The sequence below is a fragment of the Hyposmocoma kahamanoa genome, unplaced genomic scaffold (assembly GCF_003589595.1).
Source record: "Hyposmocoma kahamanoa isolate Upper Pololo Valley unplaced genomic scaffold, ASM358959v1 220, whole genome shotgun sequence".
Taxonomy (NCBI): domain Eukaryota; kingdom Metazoa; phylum Arthropoda; class Insecta; order Lepidoptera; family Cosmopterigidae; genus Hyposmocoma; species Hyposmocoma kahamanoa.
In genome coordinates this window covers 98,617-115,081 of record NW_020653740.1, presented here as the reverse complement: position 1 = coordinate 115,081, position 16,465 = coordinate 98,617, and the positions used below count along the sequence as shown (strand labels likewise).

Here is a 16,465-nt window from a genome sequence, read left to right as displayed (position 1 = left end):
GTATCGAGTACAAAAGTATCGATATTGAAAGGAAAAGTACTCGATACCAAAAAATATCGTTACTTTGTGTGTCTCTCCCTATATACGTAAAAAAAACTAAAGTCAAAATCATAGCAGGCGCGAAAAATCTGAGTAACGTGACGAGTTTCTGATAAACATGGTTTTTATACATTAAACTACCATGGATTTAATGGAATCAATCAAGAAAGACAAAGCATATGCTAAATTTAAGTTAATAGTAAAAAATTGGGAAAAAGACTTCAAAACAAAACATTCTCGGACGCCGTCGAAATTCGATATAAAAGAAGCACCATCCAACATAAAATACGCGTACAAAAAGTACTTTCAACTGAAAAGTGCTGCTCTCGAAAATTCTCTTCCAATTTACGATGTCGATGACGAATCATTTGACTCTCCAGAACCAACAGAACAGGACAGTATTGGTTGTACTGCACTCAGTCCCCTATCAGATTCTAGTTCCCATCCTGATCTGCTGCTACCATCATTGCCGTCCGGTCGGGAAATCCAAAAATTACTTTCACAAGCTCCGAGCAAAGACGTACAAGGCAATGAGCCTAAGTTTTTAAGTCCTTTTACAGTAAACTTATCTAAAAAGTTATTTGAAAGTAGAAAATTTTCAATTAGAAACCCTAGAAAGTCATTGTTAACGAAATCACAACCTATGAATGAAGAAAAAGCATGTAGTGTGGAGAAAGAGAACACTGAAAAGGAGTACACTCAACCTGAATTAAAGAAACTAAACTTACCAGATCCCAATGATTTTTTCAACAGTGCATTAAATAAAAGTGTCATTGTTAACAGTAACAATTTATTCTCTGGGACTCATTCTCATTTATCTAACCAACATAAAGCACCTGTCACAAGACATGTTAATGAGGCTTGGCTTCAAAGAGCTACTGGTACAAACTGTGACAAACAACAATCACATAACTCCATACCAAATGCGACTGATACATTAAGAGATCCAATAGAGAAATTTGGTATAGCGAATATCAAGATATCAATATTAGCAACTAATCCAGAAACAAATAAAGATTTTGTGGAAAATAGTGAGTCTGAAACTGAAGACATAGCAATAGACAAATTGAAGCCTGCACTTAAGAAAAGGAAAATTACTTCAAGCAAAGTTGTATCCACACTTCATGAGAGTCAAGATGAGACATTGTACTACGAAGACAAAAACGAAACCTTATTTCCAATGGATATAAACTCTAAAACAAATAAATCAAGCAAAATAGGGAAGGCAAAAATTAGTGTAAGAAATCGGAAGAAAACTGCACCACATAAAGTACAATTTGACAAAGATGAACAGCCTCCAGATATTGCAGAATATTTACCATTTGGGTTAGATGATAAACTGACACCACGTCTTCCTAATCCCGAAGACATTATCTTAAATGTTGTACAATCATCAGGTAAAACTAGTCATATTGATAAATCAAAAAATAAAGAGGTTGAAAAGTTAGAAAAGAAAATTCAAAGTGGAACCTTAAACGACAATTTTGTTAAAATTAATATAGAAAAGAAAGTTTTTGTTCGAGGGAAAAAGAGCATTAACTTTTCAAAGTACAAAAAACAGCAATGGAAGGATAAAAAAGCTCTTCATGCTGGTATAGAATTTCCAGAAGGAGGAAAAATGGCTTGTTTTAAATGTGGAGCACATGGACACATGGCTAGATATTGCACAGCCCATAAAGGCGATACACTGCTACCTTTGCAAAGTAGTGTTGACAGTAACATTCCAACATTGGAAGATATGCATGATATTGTGTCCAAAGAAACGAATACTATGTCACTATCTGAACAATTAAGCATGTCTGCATACATGTCAAGCCCAATACCTGACTCATTTATGAAGCTTTTGACTGAGACACCTTGTCAGAGTACAGAAATTAGACCTATTTACTCAAGTTATCAACAAGAAACTCCAACAGCTTTGTATGAAGCTCTACAAAAATTTGGGCATAGTTTTTTTAGACCTGGACAAGAACAAGCAATTATGAGAATTTTATGTGGTATGTCCAGTTTACTGATTTTATCAACAGGTGGTGGTAAATCCTTATGCTATCAACTTCCTGCCTACATCTACAGTCAGCATTATAATTGTATAACACTGGTAATTTCTCCACTTGTATCACTAATGGAAGACCAAGTTTTAAGTATGCCTGAGTTTTTAAAAGCAGGTTGTTTACATACAAATCAACCTCCAACACAGCGCAAAAAAATAATGCAATGTTTAAAAGATGGAACAATCAAAGTCCTCTTATTATCTCCAGAAGCTTTGATATCCGGAGATGGTTCTCATGGTTTTGTTGGCTTATTTAAGTCATTGCCGCCAATTGCTTTTGCCTGTATTGATGAAGCCCATTGTGTTTCACAGTGGAGCCACAATTTTAGACCAAGCTACCTGATGATTTGTAGAGTGTTGCGAGAAAAACTTAATGTTAAATGTATTCTGGGTTTGACAGCTACAGCAAGTCAAGCAACTATAAAAAGTGTAATCAGTCATATTAATATTCCTGATGGTTTGTCGGGTGTTATTAATAATCCAACATTGCCAGACAATCTTTGTTTATCAGTTTCTTTAGAAAAAGACAAAGACAAAGCATTAATATCACTAATAAATTCGAAACAAATTAGCTCTTTCAATTCTATTATTGTGTATTGCATTAGAAGAGATGAGTGTGAACGAGTTGCAGCTATACTTAGATCATGTCTTCAAGAGCCTGGAAAAATAAATATGGAGAAGCATAACAACAAAAGAAAGAGAATGTCTTATATTGCCGAAGCTTATCATGCTGGTATGTCAGCTGCACAGAGAAAAAAGATTCAAAAACATTTCATGGATGGAACACTAAGGATTATAGTCGCCACAGTGGCTTTTGGTATGGGTATAAATAAAGCTAATATAAGGTGTATAATACATTACAACATGCCAAGTAGCTTTGAATCATATGTTCAAGAAGTAGGCAGAGCTGGACGTGATGGAGAATATGCATATTGTCATGTACTGATGAATAACAGTAATAATGATAGGAATGAACTCCTTAAACATATACATGCAAATACTATAGACAGACCTTCTATAAGAAAATTGTTACAGAAACTGTTCATCCCTTGTCAATGCACTAGTGCTGCAAATTCAAGATGTAAGGGACATGAGGTGGGCATTCCTATAGATAGTACAGTAGAAGAATTGGATTTACCATCAGAAAATATTTCCACAATGTTATGTTATGTGGAACTGCATACTAAGCAATATATAAAAGTTCTTAACAATGCTTACATAATGTGTAAAATTTCTTCATATGGTGGACCACAAAAAATTCTGGAAGCAACAAAGGATAGTCCACCTCTGGCTATGGCATACTTATTGGAGTGTAAGAAAGATCCTGAAGTGACAAAAAGAAACATTTTAGAATTTGATGTTATTCATGTCGCGTCAGCAATTGGTTGGGAGAGTGGTATGACAAAATACCATCTTAAAAATTTAGAATGGATAACAGAATGTGGTTCTTCCAGAAGATCTCAATTGAAGATAGAGTTTAATACCTTAGGTTTTAGAATAAAAGCACCAGGAGATTTATCACCAAGTGAACTAGATTCAATATTAGATGATTTGCATGGTACTGTTCTTTTACAAGAGAAGGCGATGTTGTATCAACTAGAAGAGAGTAATAAAGCTTTCAGTAAACTTGGAAACTATTCATTGGAGTCTAACAATTTGCCAGAAGAGTCCCTAATGGAGAAATCCAATGAATTAAAAAATACAATAAGAAATTATTTCCAAAGAGAAAACCATTTACCTACAGATGTTACAATGGAAGAACGACCTCTAGACGTAGAACGCGTTGCCTCTGATGTTCGTGCCTTAATATCCTCATACAGAGACTGCATGTTTACTGGACGTAGTATTGCACGAATTTTTCAAGGCATATCATCACCAAATTACCCTGCTATTGTATGGGGCAAGTGCAAATTCTGGCGTTCGCACATACATGAAGATTTTTATGGAATAATGAGAATAGCGACACAACAAATAATTCAGTTGAAAATTGTGTAAATATTTCATTTGTATCTATTCAATACTAATAAAATATTCTAGACTGCATTGGTTCTCCTTTAAACTTAATAGGTATCTAAAAGACATCATGCACAGCTTACTCATATAATAAAAGTCGAAAGTAACATAAAATGTTTAATAACCACATAATAAATGTATTTTACTTTAACATTCCAACAGATAATTAAGGACGTCTGTTAGGTGTTATTACCATCTCAAAATTCAATAACGCAATTTTTGTTGCCACTATAACAAAGAATGTTTAATAATAAGAATTATGATAGATGTGCTACATAGCAACAACACATTCCAAATTCTCATATAATAGATTAAAATACTTTGAAATTACCAGCCCCGTAGCAGTGTTGGGCAAAATTTAATTGTTCTGGCAATTAAAGATTGACAATTGATTAATTGTTAATTGCGAAACAGCAATTAACGATTGATCAATTGTTAGTTGCGAGAACCGCAATTAACAATTAATCAATTTTCAATCTTTTCAATGTTTTTGATTAACAATTAACAATTAAAACTGACAATTATGATAAATTTGTAGGGCATATGGGGGTCAGTTAGTCCCGGTTGGGGGCCCGGTTAGGGTGCCGGTTGGGGCCCAGTTGGAGGCCCCGGTTGGGGCCCCCGGTTAGGGCCCCAGTTGGGGGCCCGTTTGGGGGGCCCCTGGTTAGGGGCCGCGTTGGGGTCCCAGTTTGGGGCTCCGGCCCCCAACCGAGCCACCCAACCGCGGCCCCCAAACCAGGTCCCTAAACCAGGGCCCCCAACCGAGCCCCACAAACGGGCCCCCAACCTGCCCCCAACCGGGGCCCCCAAGCGGGGTTCCCAACCGGGGCCCCCAACCGACCGGAATTGATTTTAATTGCAAGTAAAATCAATTCAATTGAAATCAATTGATTTCAATTGAATTGATTTTTTAATCTGATTGAATTATTGATTGAAATTTAATTGATTAACGCCCAACACTGCCCCGTAGCATGGCTACGCATGATAGTCGCGACGCGAGCGATACAATTGAAATAAGCGCGCGCTATTGGCTATCGAAATTAGATCTGATTGAGACAGCCAATACCGTGCGCTTATTTCAATTTTATCGCGCGCGTCGCCATGCGTAGCCTTGCTACGGGGGCTGGTGTACATTTCACATAATTTTATCTACCTAAATGTACTTAATTTTGTTCAACATAGTGACTTTTATTGTTCTACCATTTGTAATAATATATTACTAAAGTATAAAAATTAAAATGATGTGTACAATGAAAAATGTGAAAATTGATAATTATAAATATAATTGTAAAAAAATAGACACGCAATATCTCTGAAAGTATTATGTACAGCCATTGACTTACAATATCAATGTGTACAGCCATTATATTTGATCGTAATTATAATACCTTCGTCAATGGACCTAAAACAAAATCATACCAACATAATACACAATAGAATAGTATATCAACTGAAGTACTAATATTCCAAATACATAATTTTTTTATATCTATCTAAAACTCCTCTGTCACGTTCTTTCTAATCGTCCAGTGCTTTTATTTAATTTGCCTATAGTTCCCTTAGGATCTGGAGACAAAGAACTCCAGTTTGATGAAGTGCAATAATCAAATGTATGTTTACCACATACCACTTTGTCTGTCAGGTCAGTCTTTGAAGAATTTATACAAGAACCTAAAACATTGAAAAATTCAATCGTTAAACTGTCTGTCCATTCTCTTAAATCCTTATGTATTCTCTTGATATTAGAGTATGAAATCTTTTGCAGTAGTAAACTTTCTTCTTTATTAGGTAGAAAATTCATCAATTTGATGTAAGAGTAATTTTTATAAGCATTTTGAGATCCACTGTTGATAATGCTTGCTTCTTGGTGCGATACTTCCTTGCCAGAAAAATATTCTAACGGCGTAATAAAAAAATTAGTTGTAGCAATTAAATTAGATTGTTCAAATAACCCTACTTTCCAGACTCCTGGAAGAAGTGGCGTTTTCAGACTAGGCTTGATGAAGTTGGTTAAATTGGTCTCGTCTACATGAATGCTGACGACATCGGCGATGACACCGGCGGGATCCAGCCACATTACAGTCAGATTTTCAAAATTCTTTTCTATTGGTGGTAAAAACTGATACAATAATACTGGCTCTGACAGTGGACCTAATATATTAGCTAAGTTTCGGAAAATCATCTCTTTCTGGTCATAGTCTGAACTAACTTTAAACATCTTGACATTGTCGACATACTGGTTTTCTAAATTCAAATCTAAATGCTTTTTTGGTTTATACCAAGTTTCTATTAAAACTTCTTCACCTTGAATAAAAGCTTTGTGCAATATCAAATTTCCTTTGTAGATATCAGCAAAATGATAAGAGCTTATTTCAATAATTTCGTCAGGTTTTATGTAGCATTGTTCAGCTAATAAAATTTTTGCATTGTGGCGAATGATACTTCCAGCGTGGGTTAAAAGTGTGTCATCTGATTGAGCTGTTAAATCTTCTGTGTTGTAAATGCTTTGCCAATAAGCATCTAAATTACGGACCAAATGATGATCATTGAATCCTACAAACTGTTCTACTCTTGTAATTATTTCTTGATTGATTATAGGTTCAAACTTTCTAGCAAAGAACAATTGACGTTCCTCAGTGTTTTGAATTCTCTGCCAGTCTTCTGTTCGGAAATCATTCGGTGAACATCCACACCAATCCACAACATGTTTATATTGACACTTACAGCCTAATTTCCTTTTCCAGTTGGTTACATGCAAATTGTTGTCCACATAAGTGTTGCAGAAATGTGAATTCCGTAAAACAGTGTGGAAATAAGATTCAGCAGGCAACAGAGTATGTTTAAATAATATATCTAATCCTGTTAACAATTTGTCTTTATTACTGCTGTCAATAAGATATGATACAAATTCTGATGATAGTGCTATCCAGTCACTTCCTCCATCTATCACTATTCCTCTGGGCAATTTTCTTTCTCCCACTCGCCACATGCGATTTTCACATTCAATGAAAGTTTTATCTAAGCCTTGCTTTTTGATAAATCTTTGAACTTCCCTTCCATGTGATTTCACGAAGTTTAATCCTTTATTTCCTGTTAAGAATTTTTCTAAACTTTCCAAAGACTTAATTGGGAAATCACTTTCACTGAGGTTGATGACGAAATCCCACTGCCAGTCTAACCTGTTGAAGTCCCTCATAGCAGCTAAAAGCATTGTGAGTAGGGACGCTCCACCCCAAATTGTAGAAAATCTGCTTGGGGCTAATTTTATATTTGGGAATTCTTTTTCTAAGACTGATAATTTACGATGTAAATAGTCTTGTCTCTGAAAATGAAAATAAATATATAATATCTCTTAAATTATACATTAACAGCTATCATTTTTATCACAGACAGTCATCTCCTGTTGTTATTAAATATCTGATTATACTCACAGAGTCAATATGAATATAAAAATAGTGCCTTGTTCTATAAAGAGCATTGACCAGTCTATGAACTTGACGTAAGGCCCTTCCATTCAGTGTCAGGAGAAATACAATTCGTACTGAATCTGTTTTGGTGTGAGTAGTAACTGGTGTTCTGGGTTTGAATTCTGCAACATTTCCATATTATTATTAATATTTAACTAATAAGTAATAAGAGTATACATATACTATGTCATACAAAGTTTCTGTGTTAGATACTGTTCAGGACGAAAACGTGTTCGCGCCCATGTGATTTTTAATATTGTAAATTTATTATTGTGATTTATTATTATAATTTGGTATTGTTAATTTAGTTTAAGGTTTAGTAAATAAACGAGAGGGAGAGAGGGGTTTTGCTTGGAGTCTGTAGGGTTCTCCCGTCCCGCTCCTGCATTGGTGCCGTCCCGCTCGCACACTTGAATAGAATGCGAGCGGCACGGCGGGCCAGCGATGATATAAAAAGCGGAGCGTTGGGAGCGGAACGACATTCCAAAATTGACTGCACAAGACTCCGAAGGCGTTCCAAATCTCACCGCGATCCAAGCAAAACCAAGACCAAGAAGCTCAATTTACAACCAGGCGTTTTTTTCTCATAATCCGCCCCCACAGATACGTTAGTATGTAAGTTCTCAGCAACAAAGGCTAAAATAAATAAATAAAATTATTACTTAACTAACCAAGAGATAGAATTTGCTGAAATTAGTGCACATAACTTTTAAGTTTTTAAGACTTCAAAGGCATGTGGATCATAAAATATAGTTGATAAATACACTGACTTTATCATAGTCTGACAAAAAGCTAACTGTACAAACATTTACTAAATAAAACAAAAGTAGCTTTATACTAACTTGCTATACCAGTTTGAAAAATGTTCATAGCGAAGTATCCACCGCAAATCTTGGTAGGGTCACCTGAGCATTTCATGTCACACAAGCCATCAGATAATGACGACAATGGTGGCGCATTTTCTCCACAGAAACATTCAGACCTGAAATTACAAGAAAATAAAATTAGTGAAATCTCTTGATATAGTACTTAATATTATTAAGATTTATGGTTTTACTATAATCTTACTACAGTAATTCTATTATTCTTTTTAAATACATAATACACATACTAGAACTTATAAGATATAACAATTAATAAAATGGTAAGTTGTATTAAAAAAATATTATTGAGTATTAGCAAATATTAAAAGCTTACCCATATTGTACTCCTGCGTATGGGAGTCCAGCTTGAACACAAATGTCTAAACAGGTGGATGGTGTATTTCCCTTTGCATAATTCCCACTAAAGTTAGACAGCAAACGCATCTCCTTTTCATCTTTAAAACAGCCCAAATGTTTGCCATAAACCACTCCTTCAGGCATACAATGATGTGGTAAAGATTCAGGGTAAAAATTACCGTTTTGTATAAGGCAAGTTTTGTTCACAATTTGTTGCTTACAAATTTGAGTCCTGGCACGGTGTATTGCGGATATAGCTTCTCTGTTTTTTACGTCACAAGCTGGCTTAAAATCTAGTTCTTCTAATCTTAGGCTACTCACTGGTTTGTTCTGTTGCTTAGTGTTTGGAGCTATGTCTTCATCATTCATAAATCCGGTATTTAACTTTCTCGCTGACACATCGCCCATTTCTTGCCGCGAATATGAGATGCGACCAAGTTCCGTAAGTAAATTATCATGTTCAGTTGGGAATAAATAAACAGCAATAAGAATTTGTACGAAAAACGCTACGACAATAGTAATCACTAAACATTTCGCATATTTGAAAAATAATCTCCGAGTACTTATAGCCATAGCGTCTTGCAACTAAGATCCGCATAATACATAAGCAAGCATTTAATAAAATAAAAAACCAAAAATTATTTTATCTGGTAAATTTCGTAGTACGACCCATCCTAGTTAAAGTACAATTTGGTTGGATTTATCTGTTTATCACATCCTCTAAGGCTTATCAAGGGAGGAACGAAAATGCGAACGACAGTGACAATCAAAATAAAAAAACGAGAAATATTGAGGAATTCACGGTCCGAATAAAGTATTATGACTTATACCTAGTTTATTATTTTCAATTAAATTTTTTATAGAAACAATGATCATGTACTACCAACATAAAAAACAAGCTATTTTAAATTATTCGTCTCCAGAATTTATTGAACACCTTGCCCATTAGTTTAAACGGTAGGTATGTGCTAAATTTTTCTTAAATTCGGACATAGCATACATAGCTTGATTGGCTCGCGTGATTATATTGGCAGCAGTGCATTTCTGTCAAATTGATCGAATAACATATATATAGATAGCGCCACCGACACCAATCTACTATCTCGCTTATTTCTACGTAAGTATAACGAGAGGACTGACTTCATATTGTTTTTTCCCTGTCTCTCTGAACTTTGGAATTTTGCTAGTCTTATTTTCCTTCTAGATGCAATGATTCGAACTATCAAATTATTACGTTTAACAAACTACAACATGTCTAAACTGCACTCAAGCAGTGTCAGTGCAAGTATTCAGAAACTGAAAGGTAAAGTAGCTATAGTTACCGCCTCTACTGATGGGTGAGTAAATAATAAACAAATAAGTCCTAATAGATAAAGAACAAATATTACTCTCAAATAGTATTTAGCTTTTTTGCCTTATGGTTAGAAGGTAGTTTACCTATAATAGGTACATTACTGTCTGCCTAGCAGATAACATTAGCAACTGTTTTGAATAATTTTATGTGATATTATAATAATAACATAAATGTGATTTTAGTATTGGCTATGCTATAGCTAAAAGGTTGGGCAATGAAGGAGCTAAAGTAGTAATAAGTAGCAGAAAAGAAGATAATGTAAATAAAGCTGTATCAGATTTGCGCAAAGATGGGATAAGTGTAGAGGGCATTGTGTGCCACGTTGGGAATGCTGAGCACAGGAAGAAACTTTTTGATCTTGTAAGTTTTTTTGCTAAATAATCATAAAGTCATAAAATTCAATTTTGGTTTTAATTAAGTTTTAAAATTAAATTTAAAACAGGACGTAAATATTTTAAAACAGTCATGGAAAATTGGAACATGCTCCTTTGAATTTTTTTCGAAACAGCGCTGTCGCCCTTTCTATAAAACACTGATGATAATACCTTTTATATAGTAGGTATAATAAATTGTAGATAACAACTGGTTATCTTCTTGTACAAATATTCCATATAAATGTTGGTTTATAAAATTGTTACTTTTTTACGCACAAACAATGCACCTAATGAATGTTGTTTTTTACAGGCTAATAGTAAGTTTGGTGGTTTAGACATACTTGTATCAAATGCTGCAGTAAACCCAGCAGTTTCACCTATTCTTGAGGTAAGTAACAAACATTTCTAAAAAAATACAAAGTAGGCCCCTTTTCCATTTTACATAATTCTCCATTTAGATAAAAAGGAGTCATAGTCCCAATGCAATCTAAGTTTTTCTTCCCTTGACAAAATGTTTCCACAGACAGAGGACAACGTATGGGACAAGATATTTGAGATCAATGTAAAATGCTCATGGCTTCTGGCCAAGGAAGCTTACCCAGAGCTCATGAAAAGAGGAGGGGGAAGCATTGTGTTTGTGTCATCTATTGCTGCTTACAACCCTATGCAGGTAATATACAGTATTTTTTTTTTAAATGGGACAGTCAGTGTGTGGATAACTGTCTTAGGAACCATTAAACAACGATAGAAACGTAGTTTAATGGTGGCGGTAAATGATGGCCGGATCGAAGTAATTTATTTCTGAAAATAAATTACAACGATCCGGCCAGATTCGAACCGACGTCTTCTAGCATACCGTATCAGACGCTATACTAACTAAGCCATGGAACGAACCAGCAGACCTCACAAATTTTTCTATGTGCTTGTTGTCATATCTTTGTATTTGGTGTTTCAACGACTTTTTAGCCGTAGTGCCATCTATGAGAAATCTGTGAAAGTATTTCGTCACCCAGTTCGATACCGGATGCTCGAGATCGCAAAGCACCGGAAACCCTCCGTTTGAAAAAAGCCTTTAATAAAGCCGCTAGATCCTGCAAACAAGCGATACGGAAAGCTTCAGGGCCAGGTTAGCGTCATACCCATCAGGGAGTAAAGCATATTGGTCGCTCGCTAAATCGCTCGAAGCGAATTTCTGCAGGTCATCGCTTCCGCCTTTAATGAGAGCCAACGGATCGCTGGCTCACACTGCTGAAGAGAAAGCATATTTTTTTGTTTCTCTCTTCGCTTCCAAATCCCGCCTTGACGCTACTTTGCAAACACCACCTACGCTACCTCGCTGTGACTCGGAAATGCCGGAGATCACTATACGTCAAAAAGAGGTGTTGAAAACTTTACACAAATTAGACGTCAACAAAACCAGTGGCCCTGATAGGATTTCAGAGATTATCATGCGGAACTGTGCACCTGAGTTGTCTTAGGTATTGATTCGCCTGCATCGCCTCTCTATGAGTTCTGGACAAGTTCCAAAAACCTACAACTTTGTAAATGTACATTCTGTACCTAAGAAGTCATGCCGACCCATCTAATTATCGACTTATCGGAATCGCCTCTATACCTGTAAGACTATGGAGTGTGTATTGAATAGCCGTCTACACTTGTTTTCGCCGTGGTCGATCTACTGGAGATCTTATCGCGTATGCCACACAATTTATAGGGCGAGGCTGCCGAATTCGCACCGAAAACCGAATTTGAACGAAACAGTTATTCTTTCAGGATATTATGTTGAATGTTTATCGCAAAGACACGATCAGATTAGGTTAGGTTAGTTAGGTTTAAAAGAAAAAACATTTTCCTCTCACAATTACTTTCGAGGTTATGAAATTTCAACCAAACGTTATTTCTGGAAAATGACATTTCGGACTACTGATAGGTAACCCTCCAGAGTAATGGAGCAAGGTCTGTCAATATGTAGCTTGATATCCTGTCGTCTATACTTATCACAACAAAGAACTAGGCAAAAGAAAAATTTGTTTTCCATACAAAAACTGGGCTCTATTTTTAATATTTTTTTAGGAAATTAGATTAGTAAATTTTCGTAATTAAATAATTAATTTGTTTTCCTTTTTTAAATTCAGCCATTAGGTGCATACAGTGTCAGTAAAACAACATTACTGGGATTGACAAAGGCAATATCGAGTGAAGTGGTACATGACAATATCAGAGTCAACTGTGTGGCTCCAGGTGTTGTAGCTACTAAGTTTGCATCTGCTGTAAGTACAAAATAAATTGTCTTTAGTGTTGTGAAGTATCTATTAGTTTGTCAATTTAGTTTTGATGGTTATACTGAGAAGTTTGATTAGAAGCATATATATATTTTTTATTTTTCACCTTTCAACTTCAACTTTAACTTTTGTGTCTATGGCTCCGTCGTTTTGCGCGACGATTTTGCCAATGTCAGGGTTGAAAGACATGTGTAGCGGTGGTGAGATAGTTGAACAAAATCTTGAAAAACTTTGAAAGTAATCTTTTTTATATTATTTGTAATAAGTTCAACATATAGAAACAAAGACATAGTACCTAATGTTTTTGTGATACCTTAATTATTATTGTAACACTTAAATACATCTTATTTCAGATCACAGAATCAGATGCATCAAAAGAAGCAAGTCTGTCAAAAATACCTATGAATCGATTTGGTAAGCCTACAGAAATAGCCAGCACTGTCGCATTTCTCGCATCAGATGATGCTAGTTATATCACAGGCGAAACTATCGTGGTAGCAGGTGGCAGTTTTTCACATCTTTAGGTTTTGTTTCAATAAGCACTATGTATGATGTAATTGATAATAATATTAAACGGCTTTTAAGCTACATAATTTTTTTGTAAATCAAAGAGGGTTTTTCATATGTATATTGTTTATAGTATAGTAGTATAAAGTCATTTCATTTATGAAATTGTTTTTTTTTCTTTATTATCACTTACACCTATCCCACTGATATTTCAACCTTGTAAAAACTATTTATCTACAACAATGTAGCTACATTACTTACAGTGTACTTATTAACCAGTTATATTTCATTTCATTGATCATCATCATCATCATCTGAATCTAACACACTGGTTTTGTTAATTCCTATAGCTCTTAGTAAGTTACTAATAGGTCCTGGTGCCCCCTGTTCCTCTTTCATACTTTGAATCATGTTGGATATAATGTTTTGACTGTCTTCTGAAGTATTGCTTATGTTAGAGAGTAACTTTCTTCTAATTTCTTCATCTATATTATCTTCTGGTGAAACATCATCCATATCATTATTACTGTCATTGTCTGAATCAACCTCGTCTGCACCATTAATTGTATCTAACATGTTCTTCAAAGAATTTACAAATATATCAGAATCAAAATTTATTTCAGTGTCTTCCTCTTCCTCGTAACCTATTTCAATTCCTTCAAAATCTGATGTTTCTTTTAGGAAATTCGACAATTTTGAAGTTATTGTTTCTGAATTCATTACGTCATCTTTTTTGAATGTTGGCTTTTTACCATACCTTGTATTTAGTAAATTATTTAATTCGTCAGGTTGGATATTTAGCCAGTCATCATTGTCTTCTGCAAGCTCTTTCTCTAAACCTTGAGTATTCTTCAAGGACTCCTTCAAGGTAATAAATTCTTCTGTATGCATTATTTGTGCTATAGCATTATTGAGTTGCGAGTTAACAGGACACTCCATGTTCAAATAGAACTCTTTAGCCTTCTCTAACAGTCTAGTATGTTCTTTTGATCCCTCAATGCTGTCTCTGAAATATCCTTTGTCACTCAGACTTTTAATAAACTTAGTGTATTCTTTAGAGGAAATTATATCAACTTTTAATTTACTCATAATTATTTCATAGCCACAAGTAAGTTTCAATCCTAAATTTCTTTTTTTATCATTCAGGTCAACATGTGCATTCTTCAAATTTGTGATTAGCTTTGAATGTGTAAGCATTGCATAAAGACATTTGGTAAATTTTACTTGCACAGTAATACAGTTTTTAAATGTAACATTCTTGCAGACTCTAGCCTCCAGCATGTCATGCTCACAATATGAGCTTACTATTGGTGAAATAAAAGAAGGTTTCAAAGTGAGTAATGTCGCTACATCTAATGGTAACTTAACTAATGCTCTGTGTATATTTTCTGTCATTTTTTCTGGATAATTGCCAATTCTGTTTAAGATAGCTTGTTGAACTTCTAGAGACTTTGTTTCTACTTGATTATTGATTATTATGTTAATTGCATCTATCATGTTGAGTTCTGTGTCAATATCTAGAATATTTGGTGAAATGATGTGAATGTTGTTTTGGTAGATGAAGACCTGAAAAGAAGCACATATATACAGTGAAATTTTAAATATATACATAGAGCGCACTATAAGTTTTCGGAACTGGTCACTTACATAAACAATATTTAAAAAGTAATTACAACATTTGAAAATGGAACTCTTTGGGTGTAGAATACAGTTTGTTTCATCTGATTGTCACTTGTTTTTACATTGTGGCGTCATTTTAGAAATTCGTTGTCTACATCACAAAATTTTCTCGAGTTAAATACATGAGTCAAGAAAATTTTCGTAGTATGATTTATTTACGACGAATTTTTTAAGCGTAATTTAACAGCTCAGCGGAGCTTCGCTCGGCTTCAAACTACTTTTGGGAATGAAGCACCATCCACGACGACTATTTATAGCTGGTTTGGGGAATTCAAACGCAGCCGTGTGAATCTCAGTGACGAATTTCGTGATGGTCGCCCGTCCATTGCTGTGAACAACAAAAACATCCTTGCTGTGCGCCGTATGATCGAAACAGACAGGCATGTGACATACCGTGAGATTCGGGCATATTTAGGCATAGGCATGAGTCAAATACAATCAATACTACACAAACCCCAAATTGGTGTGAAAAACTTGTGATCTCGGTGGATCCTACACAATTTGACTGAGGCATCACTTGGTGCAATGCTATGCTTATCAGATTCAACGAAGGGGCGTCAAATTTGGTGTGAGACATAGTAACAGATGACGAAACATGGATTTATAGTTATAAACCCAAAACAAAGCTGCAATTGAGCATATGGATCTTTCGAGATGAGCCGAAACCAACCAAAGAGGCGCGCGTGCAAAGTGCCTCTAAGCGGACGATTGCTTCTTTTTTTAACAAAACTGGACACATGGCTACTGTTGCTGTGGAGAATCATTGTACACCGTGAATAGTGATTGGTACATGACCATTTGGTTGCTGGAAGTTATTGACAAACTCCGTAAAAATAACCGTAAATCCGCTGTATCATCTTGAACCACGATAATGCCAGTTCTCACACGGCCTGACAGACAAACGAATTTTTGAAGGTGAACTACATTGATCTTATGAGCCATCCCGCGTAGTCCCGACATGGCACCTTGTGACTTTATTTATTCCCAAAAATTAAGAACCATCTATGCGGTCAACGATTTTCATCACTTGAAGAGGCAGTCGACTGAAAAATATGTTTCAGAGATTGTCACAGAGTGGCATAAATTTTTTCAAAATTGATTCATTTCTACGAAAAAGTGCATTAATGCTAACAGAGACAAACAATAAATTGATTACTGACCATTTAGTATGTTTTTCTTATTCATTCTGGAAACTTATAGTGCGCTCCACATATTAGTCTGTTGATTTATGAGCTGTCACATTGCCTGGTAGACGCTTCCAGTGAACACAAGGATGGTAGTTGTGTCCACCAAAGAATAAGTTTAGCAATTCAAAGGGGGAATGTTGCCAGCCTTCTGGGCATGAAATTTTTAACTTATACATTTTAATATTTTATTAGTATTTCTTAACTTTAATAATTATAGTCAGTGTGGCTTCATAATATTGATAACGAGTAAATAAATAATAGGGGTTAAAGTATGAAATTGCCGATTTGTACT

The 16,465-nt window shown here is 35.1% G+C and overlaps 4 protein-coding genes across 4 annotated transcripts; 2 read left to right on the top strand and 2 right to left on the bottom strand.

The window, feature by feature from the left end:
- Positions 1 to 181: 181 nt before the first annotated feature.
- Positions 182 to 4,084, top strand: LOC113228035 (ATP-dependent DNA helicase Q4). Its single transcript, XM_026461175.1, has one exon. The coding sequence runs from the start codon at positions 182 to 184 to the stop codon at positions 4,082 to 4,084; it is 3,903 nt and encodes a 1,300-aa protein (XP_026316960.1).
- A 1,159-nt stretch (positions 4,085 to 5,243) lies between these two features.
- LOC113227879 (xylosyltransferase oxt) lies at positions 5,244 to 9,635 on the bottom strand. Its single transcript, XM_026460956.1, has 4 exons — positions 8,767 to 9,635; positions 8,412 to 8,551; positions 7,534 to 7,691; positions 5,244 to 7,424 (listed from the first exon to the last, which is right to left on the bottom strand). The coding sequence occupies exons 1-4, from the start codon at positions 9,360 to 9,362 to the stop codon at positions 5,610 to 5,612; spliced, it is 2,709 nt and encodes a 902-aa protein (XP_026316741.1). The 5' UTR covers positions 9,363 to 9,635; the 3' UTR covers positions 5,244 to 5,609.
- A 262-nt stretch (positions 9,636 to 9,897) lies between these two features.
- LOC113227891 (dehydrogenase/reductase SDR family member 4) lies at positions 9,898 to 13,457 on the top strand. Its single transcript, XM_026460973.1, has 6 exons — positions 9,898 to 10,126; positions 10,326 to 10,503; positions 10,828 to 10,905; positions 11,041 to 11,187; positions 12,653 to 12,787; positions 13,153 to 13,457. The coding sequence occupies exons 1-6, from the start codon at positions 9,999 to 10,001 to the stop codon at positions 13,321 to 13,323; spliced, it is 837 nt and encodes a 278-aa protein (XP_026316758.1). The 5' UTR covers positions 9,898 to 9,998; the 3' UTR covers positions 13,324 to 13,457.
- Positions 13,458 to 13,518: 61 nt separating this feature from the next.
- On the bottom strand, positions 13,519 to 15,500 carry LOC113228034 (protein ecdysoneless). Its single transcript, XM_026461174.1, has 2 exons — positions 15,441 to 15,500; positions 13,519 to 14,872 (listed from the first exon to the last, which is right to left on the bottom strand). The coding sequence occupies exons 1-2, from the start codon at positions 15,498 to 15,500 to the stop codon at positions 13,598 to 13,600; spliced, it is 1,335 nt and encodes a 444-aa protein (XP_026316959.1). The 3' UTR covers positions 13,519 to 13,597.
- Positions 15,501 to 16,465: the final 965 nt, after the last annotated feature.

Excerpts from the sequence above, each read along its gene's own strand:
- LOC113228035 (XM_026461175.1), top strand. The coding sequence starts at position 182 with ATGGATTTAATGGAATCAATCAAGAAAGACAAAGCATATGCTAAATTT.
- LOC113227879 (XM_026460956.1), bottom strand. The coding sequence starts at position 9,362 with ATGGCTATAAGTACTCGGAGATTATTTTTCAAATATGCGAAATGTTTA. Across the intron at positions 7,692-8,411 it reads TTTTCAAACTGGTATAGCAA|AATTCAAACCCAGAACACCA; the intron begins GTTAGTATAAAG and ends GAAATGTTGCAG. Across the intron at positions 7,425-7,533 it reads TTTATATTCATATTGACTCT|AGACAAGACTATTTACATCG; the intron begins GTGAGTATAATC and ends TTTCATTTTCAG.
- LOC113227891 (XM_026460973.1), top strand. The coding sequence starts at position 9,999 with ATGATTCGAACTATCAAATTATTACGTTTAACAAACTACAACATGTCT. Across the intron at positions 10,127-10,325 it reads GTTACCGCCTCTACTGATGG|TATTGGCTATGCTATAGCTA; the intron begins GTGAGTAAATAA and ends ATGTGATTTTAG. Across the intron at positions 10,504-10,827 it reads GGAAGAAACTTTTTGATCTT|GCTAATAGTAAGTTTGGTGG; the intron begins GTAAGTTTTTTT and ends TGTTTTTTACAG.
- LOC113228034 (XM_026461174.1), bottom strand. The coding sequence starts at position 15,500 with ATGCCTCAGTCAAATTGTGTAGGATCCACCGAGATCACAAGTTTTTCA. Across the intron at positions 14,873-15,440 it reads GTTTTTCACACCAATTTGGG|GTCTTCATCTACCAAAACAA; the intron begins GTTTGTGTAGTA and ends GCTTCTTTTCAG.